This window comes from Etheostoma cragini, chromosome 9 (genome assembly GCF_013103735.1).
Source record: "Etheostoma cragini isolate CJK2018 chromosome 9, CSU_Ecrag_1.0, whole genome shotgun sequence".
Lineage (NCBI taxonomy): Eukaryota > Metazoa > Chordata > Actinopteri > Perciformes > Percidae > Etheostoma > Etheostoma cragini.
The window spans coordinates 9,521,682-9,542,482 of NC_048415.1; the positions used below are offsets into that span (position 1 = coordinate 9,521,682).

The 20,801-nt window shown below is 39.6% G+C and overlaps 2 protein-coding genes across 5 annotated transcripts in view; both read left to right on the top strand.

The window, feature by feature from the left end:
• mast3b (microtubule associated serine/threonine kinase 3b) overlaps nt 1–15,510 on the top strand; it is a 35,287-nt gene extending 19,777 nt beyond the window's left edge. For 3 of the 4 annotated variants that reach the window (XM_034881000.1, XM_034880999.1, XM_034881002.1), the window contains 19 exons: nt 1,635–1,736; nt 2,174–2,306; nt 2,574–2,641; nt 3,236–3,327; nt 4,739–4,947; nt 5,114–5,252; nt 5,445–5,577; nt 5,700–5,865; nt 6,179–6,280; nt 6,616–6,738; nt 6,950–7,062; nt 7,924–8,078; nt 8,290–8,408; nt 8,530–8,730; nt 9,033–9,259; nt 9,453–9,575; nt 9,678–9,814; nt 10,897–11,081; nt 11,313–15,510. In XM_034881000.1, the coding sequence (XP_034736891.1) occupies nt 1,635–1,736; nt 2,174–2,306; nt 2,574–2,641; nt 3,236–3,327; nt 4,739–4,947; nt 5,114–5,252; nt 5,445–5,577; nt 5,700–5,865; nt 6,179–6,280; nt 6,616–6,738; nt 6,950–7,062; nt 7,924–8,078; nt 8,290–8,408; nt 8,530–8,730; nt 9,033–9,259; nt 9,453–9,575; nt 9,678–9,814; nt 10,897–11,081; nt 11,313–12,397 (3,612 nt within the window). In that variant the 3' untranslated portion in view covers nt 12,398–15,510. The remainder of the gene's footprint in view (nt 1–1,634; nt 1,737–2,173; nt 2,307–2,573; nt 2,642–3,235; nt 3,328–4,738; nt 4,948–5,113; nt 5,253–5,444; nt 5,578–5,699; nt 5,866–6,178; nt 6,281–6,615; nt 6,739–6,949; nt 7,063–7,923; nt 8,079–8,289; nt 8,409–8,529; nt 8,731–9,032; nt 9,260–9,452; nt 9,576–9,677; nt 9,815–10,896; nt 11,082–11,312) is intronic. The other variant, XM_034881003.1, reaches the window with a different exon arrangement.
• A 1,147-nt stretch (nt 15,511–16,657) lies between these two features.
• Nucleotides 16,658–20,266, top strand: ndufa7 (NADH:ubiquinone oxidoreductase subunit A7). Its single transcript, XM_034881007.1, has 4 exons — nt 16,658–16,854; nt 17,107–17,156; nt 19,008–19,145; nt 20,047–20,266. The coding sequence occupies exons 1-4, from the start codon at nt 16,804–16,806 to the stop codon at nt 20,132–20,134; spliced, it is 327 nt and encodes a 108-aa protein (XP_034736898.1). The 5' UTR covers nt 16,658–16,803; the 3' UTR covers nt 20,135–20,266.
• Nucleotides 20,267–20,801: the final 535 nt, after the last annotated feature.

Sequence of the window (20,801 nt, forward strand, 5' to 3'; positions counted from 1 at the left end):
ACACACACACACACACACACACACACACACAAAACCTTGTTAAAAAGTGTGTCAGTTTCAAGGATGACATTACATTTTCAGTCATCTAAATTCTCTGTGACTCTTAACTTATGGTTTAATGTATGTAGTGATTCTTCAGTTTGTAAAAGCTGCGACATTTTTGTTTTGGTAGCTCTTGTCTGGGAAATGTCCTCTGGTGTACAGAAAAAAAAGTCCAGAAAGTTGCCCATGTTGTGCTTATGGCAGCAAAGATTGTACAAAAAGACCCTATTGCACTGCCCCCTAATCTTTGCAACAAAAGTAGTTTTATGAACAACATTTGCACAGCATACAGGGGATTTTAATTTATTTGTTAAACTCCAGTCATAGTCAAAATGCCTGTTTCCTCAGGTGATTTTTTTTCAAGTGTGCTGCAGCTTTATTGTTTGACCTTTATATCAGTTTGTAATAAGTAGAAGTTTTCACCTTATTACCATGAACAGTGAAAAGCACCACTTCATTGAGTGAAAATCGCAAAAAAAGATCGATCTATCTCTGGGAAATGTAGCACAGAAAATATTTTAAAAAGAGTGCTTAACACATGGTTTACCACTTTAAACAGATTCTCCAAACTGACTTAATACTTGGTGAGTATGTGAGGAATCTGCATTTTCAATAGTAGGACCCACGGCTGTAATGGTCTTGTTACTTTCTAGTAACAAGACTGTTATTCTCACACTTCCACATTGTGACATTCACATGTGGGTCTGGCATGACCAGAGGGTGAGGGGACAACACACATACACTTACATGTAAGTAACAGACCATGGTTCTCTCAACCATTGGCAACTTTGAAGAACGTTAGAGGAACAGTCTGGCCTTTTAGTGATGCGTGTAGATGGATTTTGTTTCGAGAGAGAGCCAAGATAGCAATTTCCCCGTTTCCAGTTTTTTTCCTAAGCTAAGCTAACTGGCTACTAACTATTACTTTATATTTAACAGACAGATACGAGTAGTATCAATCTTACCATGTTCCAGGCTGTACAGGCATATGACTTGGACACAAATGTATAGTATACCATGCAACCAGTGTTTCACTAGTGCTAACTGTCACGCCAGTCTACAAGTAAGGCGGGGGATGATTCATTGCGACCCACCCACTCAGTGATTATTCTAATAATTCCTCTTGGTTAAAGTGATGTCTACTCTGACGCATTTCTGTCAGGCAGCATCTGTTTTCATATTGTATAGATTGTCATACCCATTTGCTTTGAACACAGTGTGTTTTCATTTTTTTAAATTGATTTTTGATCAATTTCCGGTTTTGTTACACAGTAATCTCTTATTGATGCAGTCCATATGATTTTTTAAATATAGAAATTATAGATTATCTATGATGCATACATGCCATCTTTTATCCGACAACTCAACGTGGCAACATCAAAATTGCCATTTTCCCCTTTTCCCACATTTAATTGCCTTTTATATTAAAAACAACTGTTAATACTTCCACAGTGCAACATATTACTAACTAGAGAAAGTTTTACATACAACATATTTAATCAGACATTTCATGAACTTAAAAAAAAAAACAAAATGGTTGCATAAATAAACTTGAAAAATGTTTTCGCCCCTGCTCACATGCTGTTTTCCAGGCCTACGAGCGTTCTGAAAGCGAGGAGTTATCTGTCATCAACCAGCTGGTGAGGAAGATCCTCATCATAATCTCTCGGCCCGCTCGCCTCCTAGAGTGTCTGGTAAGCTTAAGAGGATAAAATCTCTTTTGAATAAGATTAAGATGGAAATAAGATTACTTTGATTAAAACGAGTTGAAATGAGCTCAGGTTAAAGTAGGACTGAAACGAGATTCTGACCGTAATTATTTCTTTGGATGGGCATCGCCAGTTACATGAAGCTGATGATCTTTAATGGAAGACAACACTAAACTTTCACTGTTTCCCTGTCAGTAGATAAACATACTCAGTTGTCAGTAAGGTCTATGGTAAATTTGTACTTAAGTGTTTTAGCTATCTTTATTCTTCTTCTGATAGTTGAATAACCCAAGGTAAATTGGTGAAAGGTTTTAACTGTCTAGGCCTTACATAAAATCTGCCAAAAAGCTGGTAGTATTAACATTTATTAGGATATTGGCTTCAGCCAGTCCATATTAATGAGACTTGGATGCTGTTGACAGGAGTTTGACCCGGAAGAGTTTTATCACTTACTTGAGGCAGCAGAGGGTCACGCAAAAGTTGGGCAAGGAATCAAGACGGACATCCCACGCTACATTATCAGCCAGCTGGGTCTGACGCGGAACCCATTAGAAGGTAAAGGACCACTCTGCCATAAAGTGAGAAACCTTACACTCTGTTTACACTCATGTAGCATGAAATTCAGGTTCAGTTGGTTTAAGAACTTTAATTAAACTGACATTTACAACAAATGACAATCCTCAGATGGTCTAACAGAACATCATGTTCCCCAAAGGTTCCTAACTATGTGTGAAATAAGAGTAACGGAGATGTAGGAGGAAGAGGTAATGGTGGGGGTTGCAGTAATACTAAACACTGTCTTTCTCTATCTGTTGTTTCTAGACATGGTACAGCTTGAACAGTATGAGGCCAGTCCTTCAGTGACGATGGAACCAGATGGTAATGTGGAGGTAAACTTTCACAGTTATTATTATTATTATTATTATTATTATTATTATTATTGACTACCTGTGCAAATTTGATTGATTGAAAGAGGATTAAGATTTTTAAGATTTAAAAAATTAAACAGTTGCACTCTAAACATGTTTTGTCTTCTTTAGCTACCTCTGAGTATTGTACTAAATGTATCTCAGGACATTTGGTTTGTTGTGCTTTCCCAGTGATCCATTTTAGTGTGAAAGGATACATATTTTAAATCAGTGTTCTGTTTGTTTGGTGAGCTACAGGAAGCCACAACATGTTAAAGGGGAAAGTAAATCTCAAAATGGCTGGGCAATATGTCACTGCTAACTTAAACAGTTTTAGTTATATTGCCCCAAATCCCTAATTCATATATATGGACAAAATGGAAAAGCTTTGTTTTCTGTAATTGGACTACAAGTTGGTTCACATGACACTTCATTTAGCCGACTGCAGAACAAGCCCTGGAAAATATATTGTACTGGGTAACAATCCTAATCATTATAATAACAGTATTGTTTCTACTGTGTTGCATTTTGCCCATAAACAGCCAAAAGCATCTTGTTTCTGCTTATTCTTCACAGAGTAAAGCACCACAGATGCTGACACCGACTCGAAGGAAACCTTTTGAGAGTGATTTTGATACCATCAAACTCATCAGCAATGGAGCTTATGGGTAAGAAGAAAGGGCCTTTGTTTCAGCCGTCTTTGCTTTTTCTGGGCAATGTTTATTTCTTTTGCAAAACATTAGTTGCACACTTTTTTTATTCTTTTAAAAGGGCTACAAAAACCTCCAGTGAGTGATAACAAGTCAAAAGGCACCTTTGGGTTCCTCACTATATCACTAAAGGATTCCTTAAAGGGTAACTACTGTTTTTGTCAACCAATGTTCCTATGTTTTTGTGTCTAAGTGACTGATGGGAACAACAAATTTTGAATTGGTCCAGTTTTAAACAAGATCGCTTCTGTTGGCAGCGACAAAGCAAGCTAAAATGTAGGCCACTTGTCCAGCTTGTATTAACCCTCACAAAAGTGCTTGTTTTGCCACTGTCAGGCTCAGAATATTTTATGTGTCTGACAACATTTTGGAAAGGATTTCTAAGGGGATCTACCTGTCTGTGAAAGAGTAAGATCCTTTTTTTGAACATAAAAACATCTGCGAAATTGCATTTGCTAAATCCACCAGATTCCATGTGACTAAACAGTAATTGTAGCATCGTAAAACACACTTCATTCAAAGTCAACAGAAACAAAATAAAACAGCTTTTTCGGGTTGTCTTTCCACTATTCTAACCATCTAGTTTTGGTTAAAATAAACCCATAGTTTACCGATTTTGCATATGTTATAATATGTTGACATGCTAAAAGTATTGCTCTTTGAAATTGAGTCTAGTGGGTTTAACACTAGCAACTTCAAAGTTGTTTCTGGTTAAACAGCAAGTTCTCAACAAGTTTTTAAAGGTCTATCTCAGAAGGGATCCTTTCCATAATGTTGTCAGAAACTGGTCAGGGGCCAAACAGGCATTTTTGTGGAGGCAAATACAAGCTGCACAATCGCCCTATTAACTTACATTGTAGCTTGTTTGCTGCTGAAGACTGCAGCGATCTTGCTTAATACTGGGCCAATGTTGTTCCAGTCAGTCACTAAGACACAAAAATGTAGGAACATAGGGTTGAAAAAACGGATTTAAAAGGTAGTTACCCTTTTAAAAATCTACAGCTTGCGAGAAGTTCCATTCAACTTTTTCAGCAAACCATAGCAGCTTTGTTACATTCTGCTTTATATATAAATATCTTGTCAGATCTAAATTCCTCCTTATGATCAAACCCAAATATCAATAAGGGGGTTTCCAAAGGCAACTTCATGCAGAAATGTCGAATCTATGAATTAGAATAATGTGAAGGGGATCCTAAATCTCGGAAGTAAAAGTAAGACTTCTAGAAGCTGCTAGTAGCCAGTGACAAATTGGCCCAAACTTCAACCTTTGTGTTTTCAGCGCAATAATCCCTTAAGGTTTTCTTGAAACCTTGTTACTGTTGAGTGTGAAGATAAAAGGTCTAATGTGGCTCATGTGTTTTTTTGACAGGGCCGTGTATCTGGTTCGTCACAAGGAGACCCGCCAACGGTTTGCCATGAAAAAGATAAATCGTCAGAACCTGGTCTTGAGGAACCAGATCCAGCAGGCTTTTGTGGAGCGAGACATCCTGACTTTTGCCGAGAACCCCTTTGTTGTCTCCATGTTCTGCTCTTTTGAGACACGACGTCACCTGTGCATGGTCATGGAGTATGTGGAAGGTAAAGCAGAGAAAGCAGGGAACAATCTAGGTTTAGAAATTTGTCTCTGTCAAATCCAATGTGTCTTACACCAAATGGTAATGTAGAACGAGAAATAAGGAATAATTAGCTCAAGCGACAGAAATCAAAATGAACACAATGCCCATGGTTTTTCTGTCCCATTAAGGTGGCGATTGTGCGAACTTGCTCAAGAACATGGGCCCATTGCCTGTAGAAATGACAAGGTTGTACTTTGCTGAAACAGTCCTGGCCCTGGAGTATCTTCACAACTATGGTATTGTGCATCGGGATCTTAAACCTGACAAGTGAGAGCATAAACAACTCGTTTTTGCATGGACAAACACTTTCTCAACTTTATACTGGCTTCTCTTTTAGAAATGTACTGAAACCTACTTTATGTTGGTAAATATATTGACTATTTAAAAGTAAAGTACCCTTAGGGGTGGGGAAACTGCTCATGTTGATTGTGGATTGTTTTGTTTTTCCCCACCCAACAGTTTGTTGATCACATCCATGGGCCACATCAAGCTGACAGACTTCGGCTTGTCTAAAATTGGCCTGATGAACATGACCACCAACCTGTATGAGGGTCACATGGAAAAAGACACAAGAGAGTTTGTAGACAAACAGGTGAGACTGGTTTGAATATAAGCGAGAAAACATTTTTTGTATGCAAGACAAATAACACCACTGATTATGGAAGCAGCTGTTTCTGTTCCCCACAACTTAGATGTGCTGGTTTGCTTTTGCAGGTGTGTGGCACACCAGAGTACATTGCCCCAGAGGTGATCCTCAGGCAGGGCTACGGGAAGCCAGTGGACTGGTGGGCGATGGGGGTAATCTTATATGAATTCCTGGTCGGCTGTGTTCCGTTCTTTGGCGACACACCTGAAGAGCTTTTTGGACAAGTTGTCAGTGGTGAGCGCCTAATGAGACCTCAATCTCTTATTTTCTAATATTGTCAGATACTCTTCTAATCATAAATTCACAACTTGGATTGTTTTGCACAATTTCTTTCACTGCACATCAACGACATGTTGTTTACCAAATGCCAAGATATGGAAATAATTGAATGCCAGCAGGGATTATCTTTGAAGTACAAATATTACTGTCTTCACACTGAATTTCAAGTACAGCAACACCTTCAGAAGTTATGTTATCATTAGTTTGATCTTTTATCTGTGATTACCTATCTAGTTTGTTTTGTTTACATTTTTTTTTTTTTTTGCAGATGAAATCATTTGGCCAGAAGGAGACGATGCCTTACCTATTGAGGCCCAGGATCTGATCACCCGCTTGCTCAGACAGAGCGCTTTAGACCGACTAGGAACTGGTACTGCTCATTTGATTGCTGATTAACACATGAAGAAGCTGCAGACTGATACTATAAAATAAGGGTGTTTTCTCTCAGGAGAGAAATTAAAATGGTAACCTTCTACTAAACATAATTAAATTAAAAAAACTTTTAAAAGTACATATGGAAAACTAGAATTAAACAATTATGTGAGAAAATGTTTAATTTAGAAGAAAGGACATTTGGGAGATTATGTATGTGAGAAATAGATATATGAATAACCTATTTGTCAGAAGGAATTCAATTAACATTTTTCTTGAGTGTTAATGAAGTCACATACTTAATCCAGTATTGAATTGGCTGTGTGGTTGTAGGCGGAGCCCCCGAGGTCAAACACCACCCCTTCTTCCTGGGTTTGGACTGGAATGGACTGCTGAGGCAGAAAGCTGAATTCATCCCTCAGCTGGAGGCGGAGGACGACACTAGCTACTTTGACAGTAGGTTTCATCCTGACAGGTTTAGGGTCAAGGCTTAAAGAATGGGTTTTCTTCCACTTTTTAAACACCAGTACCAAAATACTGAATTGGTGGTGTCTGTTTAAGATCTCTATTGTTATGTACAAACATAAAAGAATTCACAAATGGAAACTCTACTGAATGGATTCTCTACGTTTTCTCTGGAAAGTTTAGTTTCTGTTTCTGTTTTCAGCTCGTTCAGACCGTTACCATCATTTGGCGTCTGATGAGGATGAGGAAACCAATGATGAAGAGTCTTCCTTGGAAATCAGACAGTTTTCTTCCTGGTCGCATCGCTTCAGCAAGGTAAGGGCTGCATGTGTTGGAAGACAAGAGTTTTGGACTTTGAAAAATTGGTACAGAAGAAACTTCAGCATTATTTTCATGGATCTTTACAAAAGGGGGGAGAATCACAGGGTACCTCATGATACGGTACATGGCTCGCGATACAGCAATTCTGTGAAAATCTATTTCTAGACAATCCTAAAATGATATATTCCATTATTGGTCTAACTATGAATGCAAAATGCCTGTGCAAAGGTTAAGTGCAGGATTTCTCTCTTTAATCACTGCAAGTCTAAGCTGTTTGAAAACAGCACAATTCTGCAGCACACCTTTTTCATTCTGTAAATTAAAATTACAGAACTATAGAGCATCTATGGGTCTAGACTTTGGACTTAAACGTGGCTGGGGCATTTATTATTTTCTTCACACTGCTTTTTACCATCCTGTTGAAAACCGCTTCTTCCTTAGCAAGTTAACTTATGTTTAATTTTCCCTCGTTCATGTGTTAAGCGCCACCTTGAAGAGCCTTGAAGTAGCGATACCGGGAGCAGGGAAATCTATTTAGAGCGCCTTATTTTATTAATTAAAATATTGATATTTGGTGTCGGCATATCAATTATCGCATCGCACAAAGGAAGATATTTTGCCCGATCAATATTTTGTCCCGTCCCTTTTTTACAATGTTTACTCAAGTCTGTCATTATTAATATTTAAAATAAATACGTTCTCTTAATTGAAGACCTCATGCTGTGACAGAATTTAGTAAAAGGTATTTATTGCCAGGTCCCAATCGGCTATCCTTTTGAGATAGAGTATTATGTTTATCAGAGAGTGAATACTCAGCTCTCTGTTGTACACCCTCCCTTCTGTTCAACCTTTCAGGTGTACAGCAGCACAGAACATCTGGCAACGCCGTCCAACCTCAGCTTCTCCTCTGACCGCAGCCACAGCGAGGACAAGGAGGACCGCGGGGACATGGGAGGACTCAGTTCCTCCCCAAGCCCAGCGGAGGGCAGACATGCTGGACGCATGGCCAGGTAGGCACAGGTGTAAGAGTGTGCTTTGGACTGCTTGAGGTCTAATGGCTTTTTGTTGATTTATTTTTTGTCTTAACACCTTGTTGCTAGGCTACATGTAAAATGACATTGTCATGTGTCTGTGTGAAAGCAGCAATTAGTCAGAACACAGTGTGGTGTTGTGTGATTACCAGTGGATTTACCCGTTGAACTGGTCTTTGACTGTTTACAGCCTTCGCCCTCGGGCCTCCTCCAGTTCCTCCCAGTCTGAGAGGAGCACCAGTCTGGTGATGAGCAGCACCCACAGCCTGGAGACGATGCCCCGCTTTGCCCTCTCCACTGATGATGAAGGTAAATCCAGACTGACCAAAGTTTTTACGTTCATTTTCACATGTATCTGTGCTTCTGTTAGAGGCATCAACAATGAGCTCCTCTACATGTCATTTACTATTTTAACCTATGTTACCTGCAGCTGAGGTAGTTGTGTCAAACCTTCGAAGGATCAGGATTCGCAGCAACAGCACCGGGGCCAAACACTCGTCCCCTAACGATCTGGTCGGCACTCGGCGCTTTGGTAACCAGCTAGAGACGCCGGACAGACAGAGGCTTCCCTGTGGAGGAAAAGTTCCCAAGTCGGCCTCTGTCTCAGCCCTGTCTCTCATCATCACTACAGGTACAGAAGGTTATCATTCACACCCAGATGTCCAACAGTAGACACAATTAACGTGACATTAAGTTTCTAGTGCTACATCTACTCACACGGACTAATGAACTATAATAAAAGTGACTGGACTTTAACATTAACTTTTTAGCTATGTATGCAAATAGACCTAAAATGTATATGGTCAGGAAATCTACCAAAAAAAATGTATTCATAGGACAACAACCTTTCCTGAAAAGCCCTTTCTGAGGCAGAAATCTGTGAATTGTTCTGTCAACATATTCAAAAAAGAAACGGCCCTGTGTTTTTTTCAGACGACTCACCCGGCGGCCTCCAGCCCAGTCCCATCTCCCCACGCTCTTTGTCCTCCAACCCGTCGTCCCGTGACTCCTCCCCCAGCCGGGACCTTTCGCTCAGCCCCGGCAGCCTGAAGCCTCCCATTGTCATCCACACCTCAGGGAAGAAGTTTGGCTTTACCCTGCAGGCCATCCGGGTCTACATGGGCGACAGCGATGTCTACACGGTGCATCACATGGTGTCGGTGGGTGTCACCTCAAGACTTTAAACTCCTTAATAAGACTTACAGCTTTAACCTAGTCCTTCTTTAAATGTCATGTGTCCATGTCAAGTAATTTCTTTCACTTGAATGTAAAAGGGGAAGACATAGAAAGACAGTTATGTAATGCTCAAATTAGACTCATCTCCTAAAATTCACTGTGTTGCTGCTTTAACAGAGTGTGGAGGAGGGTAGCCCGGCTCACCAGGCAGGTCTCTGCACTGGAGACCTCATCACCCATGTGAACGGAGAGTCTGTCCAAGGCCTGGTCCACCCTGAGATGATGGAACTGCTACTGAAGGTAAAGATTCAGACTTAGACTGCTGTGGCAGGTTATCACTATTTACTTTAAGTTGCATTTTTTTACACAAATTAATCATTCTTTTCTCTCTGAAATGTGCAGAGTGGCAGCAAGGTGGCAATTCAGACCATAGCGCTTGAGAACACATCAATCAAAGTAGGTCCAGCTCGTAAGACCAAACACAAAGGCAAGATGGCTCGTCGCAGCAAGAAGAGCAAGAGGAGAGATAATTACGACAGGTGAGGATCTGAGGGTTTGTTTCTGTCGGCCCCTGTAGCACTGCAGTGTTGTTCATCATTTGTTTACTTTGTGAGGTTGGGAACTGGTGGATGTCCTCAGAAAACCTATCCTGCAAAAGTCAATGCTCTGCCCCCCTACTGTTAGACACTGTTAAGTGAAGTTTAATAGCAACTTAGTATTATTTTGATAATATCTACTGCATGTGGTGTTTTATCGTGCTGGTGAATATTTCCCTAGACATTTATGCCAGTGCTGTTTTAGGGTTTTGTTTAAACCCTCATGTTGTCCTCGGGTCAAATTGACCTGTTTTTCTATATCAATGTTCTTTTTAATTACTGATTTTGTAATTACGCTAAAATAACATGATTGAACGCTCTTTGGCAAGTACAAATCTCTACTTTCATTGATTTTGGGGGGTCTTATTCAATTTTATATTTATTTGAAATACAATTGATTAAAAGTTAACAAATTCCAGTCTTTGATTTTCCATCAACATACATTGGTTTAATTTTAGTCTAAATAATTCCTAATTTCGGCTTTTCTAACTCAAACATTAGGTATTGTTTCTTCTAAATGAAGTTTATTGACCATAAATTCCAAAGATAACTGTAAAACTAAAGTTAAACTAAAATGTTACATAGTTTTGAAAACGCCAAAAAAAGTGACAAACATTGGAAAAAACGTCAAAAGTGTTGGAAAAAATGGACAAAAAAGTTAAAACCATTGATTAAAAAGCATCAACAAAGTGTTGGTTTTCAATCTTGACGGGGAGACAACACAAGGGTTACAGAAGTTTGTGTTTTGAAAATGTCCAAATTTTGGCACAAATGATGTATTTGGCACATACTCTTTAGAATTAGATATTTATTTTAAATACAGAACCAATTATAAAAAAATAAAAATAAATCAATCCATATAAACATTCAAGCGCATGTTGATGTTGTTATTATAAAGAGAAATTCCCAAATACTCTTTAGGGCCATCAGAACATAGGATACCACGGAGCGGTGTGTCAATGCCGCTGCTCAGCTCACTAAACTACACAATATCACATTTGTGACTCTTGTTCCTCTCCCTCCAGGCGACGAAGCATCTTGAAGAAGCTGTCCAAGCAGACCACAGTGATGCACAGCAGTCGTAGCTTCAACTCAGGTCTCCACCACTCAGTTTCCTCCAGCGAGAGTCTTCCTGGCTCCCCGACCCACAGCCTCTCCCCCGGTCCCTCCACACCCTGCCGGAGCCCAGCACCCGACCACCAGGCTTTTGGTGAGCTCAGTGTGGCTTCAGGATTAATCATGATGAAATTAAATTTTTCTCATGGTTTTTGACTTTTAACATATGAAAACTAGGATTTGGAAGAGACTCTATGGTTGCATCTGCAGGTGGTGCCATTGTGAGCATCTTGTAGAGAACTGACTGTGTGTAAATATAGTACAATATTGAGGTTTCTGCAACTTGTCATGTGCAATATTTGAAATCGTTTCCTCTGCTTCCCAGAAAATAACTCTCCTCAGAGCACATCTCCTTGCTCCAGCTCTCCCAGTTCCCCCGCTGCACACATTCGGCCCAGTTCTCTCCACGGCCTGGGCTCCAAACTCAGCACACAGCGCTACACCAAGGTGGGCCGCCGGAAGTCAACCAGCAACATCCCCCCCTCGCCCCTGGCCTGCAACTCCTCCTCATCCTCCACCCAGCCTCTTTCTCCACAGCGCTCTCCCTCTCCAATGTCAGGCTTCGCCAAAACCCTTCACGCATACCATGGCAAAGCCCTGTCCCCGCCTACCATTGTAAGACACATTGTCCGGCCCCGCAGCGCCGAGCCACCTCGGTCTCCTCTACTGAAGAGGGTACAGTCAGCTGAAAAGCTGTCTGGTGTGTATCATTCTGATAAGAAGTTGTACACCCCCCGCAGGCACACGCTGGAAGTACCGTTTTACTGTGAAGGTGACCTGCTGGGTGACTCGGAGGCAGAGAGTGCCTCTGGAGGCTCCCACTTTGGGGCCGATTTCAGCAGGCTAGGGGGATACATCGGCAGCCAGAGGTTGAGGGATTCTGGGATTGAACGCTCGGAGCAGCTGGTCGTAATGCGAAAGCTCAACCTGTCAGAGCGGCGAGACTCCTTTAAGAAACAGGAGGCGGTGCAGGAGGTGAGCTTTGACGAGCCAGAGGAGAAAACCAGCACCACAGTTACAGTGACCCCCACGGCTCCAGGACCCCAAACTCTTCAGCAGCATCACAGGTCGGCCTTGATGCTCACTCGACCCCAAACCAGCGTGGAGGTGGAGCTGGAAGTGCCGGTGGTGAGGAGGTTCACACTGGTGCCCCAGATCGCCGTGCAGGGCTCAACGGAGAGCGAGCAGGATGAGTGGGAGCCGTGTTCAGATGGAGAGGAAACCCACGAGACACCCGAGCTGGAGGTGGACATCACTTCATCTCAACCACAACAGGCAGGACGTCCTCTTGGTGACAACAGCTGCAGCCAGGCAGCAGTAACCCCCTCCACTGGTCCTCAGGTCGGACCATCTGCAGAGAAGTCTGAGTGCAGTGAGGGGTCTCCACAAAAAGAGCATCTGAGAAAGTGACTCCCCACTGCACTCATTTCAACTGCTCATATATTTTCTTTTATTTCTTTGAAAGGTGTAAACGCATTTAAGAAACTTGTCTGGCAGAAAGAATAGGAGGAGAAGATTTTACTTGAATTTTCTAGACGTAAATATTTGCCTCAAGGCATTGCAAACATTGTGGTATTATTTATTACATTTGGAAACTATGATAAGTTAGTAATGGGGGAAAGAGGGAAGTTCTCAGTTTGAGTTGCCAGGGCTCAAATGTTTTGTATCCATGAAATGTGTTTGTCTTTTGACTGGATTCTTTTTTGTATAAATGTCTATTTTTTAAAGAAATTGCCCTAGTACAGAAGAGTTTGATAATGCTGGGCATACTTGTAGGACCAAAAGGTACGATAAGTTATTTTAGAAAATGCAGTTGTAGTTAACTTTTTTTCTCTTGTCAGTTTAGGTCAGAACAGTTCAGCTAACTGTAGTAATACTAATATTATATTGATCTCCATAAACCTAAGAATGACCTTTGGTTCACACTGTGAACAACATGGTGGATGTGTCATTTTCTGATCAATTGTCTCAGTTGTACAAGATGCAACTACAACATACTACTACCATACTTATATATAGTAGTATGCCAAATCAAAGAAGCAAAAAAAACATGGCACTACATTTAAGGAGAAAACGTCAACGCTTCAAAGCACTAATTAGCATGCAGGAAAAAGGTCTCTCAAGTTTGATAGTTGCTCAAAACTGGGAAGCTTTGCACAGCTGAAATTCTTCCACTTTTCACTTGTCAGACATCTATTGTTCATTATACAATCACATTTTTGGGGAATGAACCAGGGCTGAATTATTGTTGCCAGACAGAAGACAGACATGCAACTTCTTCACATTTGTAAAAACAAAGAAAAGTTCTTCCACTTCCACTTGTTGATCATGTCCCTTGCAGCGTGAATTCATGGTCACAGCATTGTTTTTCTTGGGTGTAGAACCGTCAGTGCAGGGTAAAATTGCACACTAAAAGTACAATCTGTCGCATCTCAAAAGGGGTATTATGTGCCGTGATATCAGTGCAGTGTCCCCTAAGCCATAGCAGTGAAGACTGTGAAGTTGTCAATTCAAATAATTTGTTGTCATCCCAACTCAACATGTTTTTTTCCCCCCACTGCTATTGTAATCTTAACATCTCATTAAAAATGTTGAGTTTTGAAGTCCTGGATGTTCCATAATAAGACACACTCAGCTTTGTTGCTTCTCGATATAAACTTAGTATGATACCATATCTAAGAGTTAGCTCAAATTTGGAAGCAGATTCAGCATGTCTTTCTGTAATAACTGGTTCTACGCAAAGCATGCAATTTGCAGGAGTAAACATTGAGCACCCAAATCAAAGTCTACTTCTTCAAAGCCTAGAGAGAAATAACTTTTAAAACATTTTGGTATTTATTTTTTGGTCTTTCCTTACTTAGAATAACAATACATTTTGTACTTGGAAAAGTGTTGGATCCTCGTGTATTTCTTTGGAGTATCTTCCTGGGAAAAGTAGCTTTTCTTTGTTTTTTTACCTGAGCATGTAAGCGACCCCATGCCTACGAGACTTGTTCCTACTTAATTTACTGTGTAGTGATGTTTACATCGAGGGGAATTGAGTGCACTAATGTCTTTTACATGAATGTTGAAGGTAAAGTGAAAATGGCAGCGGGAATCCCTCACATTGAATCCAAACCCAGGGCTTCGTCAAACAAATGTTTTAATGTCTTTGTATTGTACAAATATTGATGTATATTTTGATAACAAGGATGTTTGTAATTCTGAATGTGTTGAAGGACATGATATGCACATCGACAATTTGAGGCACCAGGATTTTGGGAAGTCTGACTTGAGGAAATATTTTGGATGTACTGTACATCTCGACTTTTAAGGTTTATTGTCTTATTTGTCAGTGTTTTTTTTTACCAACTTTCTCCTGAGTCTGCAGTTTCTAAAGTATCAGAATTGTTGACGTGTAACCGGAGTTCCTCTTCTTCTTTAAATCTCATGATGACCTTTTACAGGATGCTGTTGTTGTGTGGGTAAACAGCATGGAGAGATTGTCCCTGAATGGATCTGTTATTTTTTGCAGTCTGACAGAATTGTTTACAATGAACAAACATGCTATGTACTGTACAAACAGTTAATATATCCTGTGGCTGTTTATGAAGAAACTAAACTCGTGATACCATGAAAGAAACAAGTAACATATCTGTTTGTGCTTTTGTTCTTTTAAAAATGTTCATAAAGAGTAATTTAGCACCAAGCTGAGAAGCACTTAGTGTTTTTACATGCCCTTAAGTAACTGGTTTATTATCAGCTTATTGAAAAATGCCTATTTTTATAGACGTTATGCAAAGGACAACTCAGTTTTATTAACTAGACTAAGGGCTGAGCGGAAACCTGTTAAGTAGATCACTGCTGGGGAAAAACTGATTTATTGGCCATATAAACATGTGTAATGTTTTTTTTTGTACATTTGCATGAAAAAGATATACAGGTAAAGTAATGCTGCAGAGGGATGAATTAAAAAATGGTAAACGCGTCAGACAAAAAGCCAATTTACCACTCTTTGAACTAGTGGCACAGTAAGAGAAAATCTGTACTCTAAACAGTAGTGTAAAAAAGCTTGATGGTTAAATCATAACATAACACATAAAATGTGCCAGTCTTACTTCCATAATGATTAGAGATAACCCTTTTTGCAGTGCATGTATGCCTAATTTCTCCGGATAACCTGGTTTCTTATGTGAATGGGAACATACAGTCTAAGCTTGATTGATCTTTACTGGTTGAAAGCTTCAGGTTTGTTTAGCACCTGTAATCACACAGTGATGTGACAGTGGTAAGATACAAATCTAAATCTGCACTTCTTTTCACTACTGGAAAGATTAGATTCTCAGCTGGTGTTAAACTTGCTCTTAAAGAACAAACTGGCAGGTCAAACTGTACATGTGCTTGTGTTCTCCTGTGAACTCTTCTGTTCAGTGCATGCTGCATGAGACAAGCACACATCTGTAATACTTGATTGCATGGTATACCGGCGCTGTCGCCCTGTACTGTGTTGTCTTGTGCAACCAATAAAATTTGTATTTCCCTTAGTTTGCCTCCATTGATGTTTTATGTACATTCTTTGTTTACACAGTTTGCTGTGGGGTCACATGCAGAGCTCTCACACAGCTCTGGTGTGGGGAAATAATCAGGTAATATGCAGGCTGTAACACGTTTAAGAAAGTTTCTGAGAATGTGGTGAAACACAGCCCCACACTGTTCATAGAAGTTATTTTGTATTCAGTCATCTGACAAGATATATGAAGGTTGGATTGTTAATACATAATGCATTTTACACATTTATTACATTTAAATAAACAAGTAACTCAGATAGGGCAGGGCAATATGGAGAAAATTAAATATCACAATATTTTTGACCAAGTACCTTGATATCAATACCGCAACGATATTGTAGTGTTGATCATTGGTGCTTATATCATAATTATGATAGTCTCATATCACGAAATCAATATAATATTGATATATTGCCCAGCTCTAAACTCAGATTACAGTAACGTTAAATTTTCAGGAAGAAATGCTGCATTTTGTCACCAGCAATGTGATTTTGACATTTTGTAAACCACACTAATTATACATAATACAATTGAATTAAAATATATTTCATTTTCCAAATCTGTGATCTGTGTTTTGAGTGTTTTATTTCTGGCACACTAGTACCTGTTTTCTGGGGCCATTGAGCTATTGTCAGCATTTTTTTTCTGGTTCCTTAAAAAAAGATTTCAATTCAAATTTAATTGAAGAATATGGACATACAGTAGAAAAGAACATCTTCTGTACATCTTAAAAGTCTATGTTCTAAAAGAGCCAGGGGGTTAATAAAAAAAGCAAAATCAAAACAAGCAAAACACTTCAAACTAATATTTTGTAAAGCTTACAGAGGTCATATGATCTTACAGATTTTTTTGTTTGTACAGGTAGAAATGGAAACAAGGTATTGTTCAATATTAGCAGTCAGCTCAAAAAACCTTGGCTTCTTTTTCAAAAACTAAGATATGTGTAAATAAATAGATAGATTTACCATGTAATACTCAGAATAAAGTTTTCTATCATGTTGAGTGAATCCAAACAATACATTTTCCCAATGTAATGTAAAATTAGGGCAAATATGAACAGCAATAAAATGTGATAATCTGCTTCATAGTTTCTTGGTATATTGGCAAAAGCAAAATAAATGTCCCGACTCTAACTATCTATGAGGACACCATGTTTGTGATGCTGCAGTTTTTCCTTTCTTTTCGACCCACCAGGTGTCACTAACGTGCAGAGAGACGTTATTTCACACCACAGAAGAAGTCCCGTGTGTGTCCTTCACAACAGCAAACATGGCGACTGCTACCAAAATTGTACAGAGGCTCCGAAATCTTTTATCGGGGGTAAGAAACAAAACCACGGACAAACTTCATATCCGAGCCAGGACGTATTGTTAAAGAAATCTTATTCTATCACCGGGTTATGTCTCATAATAAACTACTGAACAGGACTAATTTAATAGGCTTCGGTTGGTTTGATGGTTAGGTTAGAAAACGTTACAAATATATTGATAATAATACATAAAGATTATTAGAAAGTATGTTTTTGATAGTGTGTTTTCGCAGCAACTTTCAGTAATGATGTTTCTTTTTCAGCACGACCTGCAAGCCAAACTGCAGCTGAGATATCAGGAGGTTGCAAAGAGGTAAGGCTTCACTAAACCCTGTGAACCGGGTCGCGATATTACCATAGGCAGTTAATGAAGTGGACCAACAGATCCCGTTGTTCTGGATGGAGACCAGTGAGGGTAAATAGAAGCATTAGGCTCGTTCGAGATGAGCGGGTCTGCGCAGAATCGATCATCATGCCGGTTATCTTTATTGCAAAAACAGGAAACAGAACACAAATGACATACAAAAGTATACAAACTAACATATAAACATACCTGAGGTAAACAGAGTACAATACAATTTTGCCAGGGGAAGCTTAAAGGCCATTACAGTTTTCAGTTAAAACCATAGACCGTTACGGTCTATGGTTTTAACTGCCTTCTTGTTGTTAGAGCCCGAAATCACATTTATATAAAATACAACTTCATGGAGATAAAGTATAAAATTAGTTTTTTTAGTGCTGAATTTACATTTATGAATGTGAAACTTTGCCTAAAGAATTTAGTAAATTTATAATAAAATACATCTTTTCTTTACTTTGAATTCTTTTAAAGCAAAACACAACATTATCTCACAATAAGGCTTTCTGAAATAAAGCATGGATGTTCTTATTATTTCGAGGAGGTTGGGTAAAACCGATTTTTCCAACTGGTGATTCAGCCACATCGGGGTCGTGACATCAGACTTGCTCTGATGTCATGCACACGCAGGCAGCCATAATCTCACGAGAGCAAGGCAGACGCAGTTCTGAGACGCAGGCGGCGCAGTTGCTTTTCACCGACTGCAAGACCCAGGCGGACCCAGAGCATGCTGGGAAACGCCGGCCTCTTGGCTTAAATCGGAATCGCACTAAAGTGTTTTTGTCACTTCCTGTTCAGTCTGAAGGCTGCTGGAAACGGTCCGACTTTACTGCAGAATTTTGTCCCCGTCCCTGGCTGCTGCCGCCTGCTCTCGTCCACTTTGCAGGCGAGGCGCAGTTCATCTCGAACGAGCCTACTTTTCCGGTGATAGCTAGGCGTTACTACGCAGCTTCCAACTGAGCTTGATGACGTGGTTGTGACGTGGGAAAAGTATCTGAAAGTTGTAAGTCTTCTGGTAGCTGTGCCAAGAGAAATCTCAGTCATTCCCATTCAGCAGAGAAAGAGAGTGTAGTTATATGTTAGGAGATAACAAAGGCACAGGCAAACTACTTTTAACGAAAACATGCTAGTTAACGTCTGCTATGGAGCCATAACGTGAGCTACAAGGTGATGGAGACTTTTGTACATTGTCGTGTTTCTTTAGAAATAAAGCTTAAAGTCAAGACTGAAGTTGTATTGTCTATGAAAATATATAGAACACAGTTAAAAGTGATATTTGAGTGACGTGTTGATATAGGCTGTCAGAGCAGAAACTGGCACACCTGCCTAGACATCCAAGTTCGAATCTGCATCACGTTAAAATTTAATCCAGTTTGAAAACAGTTGAACTAACTGAGGTCAGCCAATCAGGGGTTGTATTTGAAACACAAGGATGCAGAGCCTATTGCCAGGCTCTCAAGGAAAAAAAAGTTCTGAACTATGCTGTCAGCAGATAGTTTGGCACCTGACTTTTGTACACCTCATGAAAGGTCATCCAAAGAGTTTTAAGGTCTGAAGCTGAATTGAATGGAATTTTTGCTGCTCAAAAGTAGACAAGTTATGGCATGTTCTGTATTTGCCTTGACATTTTACTTTCAGGCAGCACCTGATACCAAACCATGTACTGTGTTTTCATTCAATCTAATTTCATGCTTCTGACTATGTTATAATGCTTTAACCACTGTGTAGTGTTTTGGCATCCAATAAGACCTTATAATCCTGGATCTGCTACTCAAACTGACCATCCTGGATCTGCTTTTTCTCTAGGACACAGCCACCACCCAAACTGCCGGTAGGCCCGAGCCACAAGGATGCCAACAACTACTACTACACCAGAGATGGACGCAGAGAGTCAGTACCCGCCACAGTCATCATGTCTTCTCAGAAGGCTCTCACCGCTGGCAGGTAAAGGACTCACTGTCAATGCACTTACATGTATTAAATGATTTATAACTACGCTTGTCGCAATATGCAATAAATCAGTTAATCGCATGTTAAATAAAAATGAGCTTGATATTTTTTTAATTAAAATGATTGTGGCCGGAAAAATCCCCATTTTTATTTCCAGTGCATGTTTTGTTAACACTGACTGAGAGTCCATGTTATTTATTGTTTTGTTTGTTTTGTTGAATTATTGTGGATATTTATAATTTCTTCCAATGTAAATATTCTTTAGAAATAAAAGTGTTGATCTTTGAAACGTACCTGCCTTATTGTGCCATTATCATTATATGTATACATATATATAATATATATTAGATGAAAATGGTGTCATCTAATCATTTCAATATTGTTTATAATAATTCCTGGGACAATTTATCGTCCAGCAAAATTTGTTATTGTGACAGGCCTAATTATAACCAGATAGGGATATTACTGTGATTGTTTCAACTGACATATTGAACATCTTACCTTAGCTGGATTAAGATAAAAGGCATTGCAAGCAAACACGATGAACAGAGCTGGGTCACACACACCTATCTTTTTAAACAATTTTTGACCAGATGTCTGTTTTATGACTAGAAATGTTATATGGTCACAGAGTAAAGTAAATACGGATAGGTGAATTTTGTCTATGCTGCGATATCTTTTAGCCATTTTTTTAAGGACAGGTAAACACTTAAATCCAACTGTGGATATGTATCAGAAATGTCTGCACATTTTTGCAACATCTGCCACAGGTGCTCCAATGCTTAGATGTATGGATCTCACTCACTCTTCTGATGTGAGCAGTAACCTCTTGCAGCTAAAGTGTGATTTTTTTTTTTTTCTTTTTTTTTTTCTTGATTCTTCTTATCTCTTCTAGTCAAGTTGCTGAAGTCCCAAAGCTTTCAGTGACCCCAGGCGCTGTATATAAGGAGCCAACACTGTCCACGGACCAGCCGTACCTCTGAGCAACTGGATTTACCCCTTCAGCATCAACAACCTAATCTCTCCATCCAAACCTGCTGTAGAGGCCTGACCCCTGCAGATGTCGGTTGTATCCTGTATAATTGAAAAATGTTAATAAAATGTGCTATATTTAAGATTTTTGTAGTTATTGGGGTCATATTATAAACTGAACAAATGTGACGTGGATTTTGAATGAAGTGTCAACTGTGTGAATATATAAAGGCTCCATTACCTTGTATTTCACATTATGGCTCCGTAGCAGACGTTTTTGTAAAAATAGGCGATTGCGTCATAACCCCACGACTTACCAACGCGTAGTCGACAAATCACTGTGTTGTCAGTAGACGCACGCAAAACCAGAGGTGCATATACAGAGAAGAAAATATATATATATATATATATATATATAGCCTATTTATTCTTGGTAATGTCAACTCCCCCAAGGAACATACCACTACTGAGTAGATTGATCGCTGTCATTACTGACCCTCTAAGAAGTTGCAGTACATCTTGCATATTCCCTTGGCGTGACTGCCAACTGGAATTTGGAGAGGAACTCATTATGCTGTAGTAACTGCCCGTCATCATAAAGGAGTTGTTTTAAAAGTGCTTCTATGTGTCTTCACTGGTCTCCGTCATGGACCGTAAATAATATATATACAGTCTCGT

Excerpts from the sequence above, each read along its gene's own strand:
- ndufa7 (XM_034881007.1), top strand. The coding sequence starts at position 16,804 with ATGGCGACTGCTACCAAAATTGTACAGAGGCTCCGAAATCTTTTATCG. Across the intron at positions 16,855-17,106 it reads TCCGAAATCTTTTATCGGGG|CACGACCTGCAAGCCAAACT; the intron begins GTAAGAAACAAA and ends TTTCTTTTTCAG. Across the intron at positions 19,146-20,046 it reads AAGGCTCTCACCGCTGGCAG|TCAAGTTGCTGAAGTCCCAA; the intron begins GTAAAGGACTCA and ends TATCTCTTCTAG.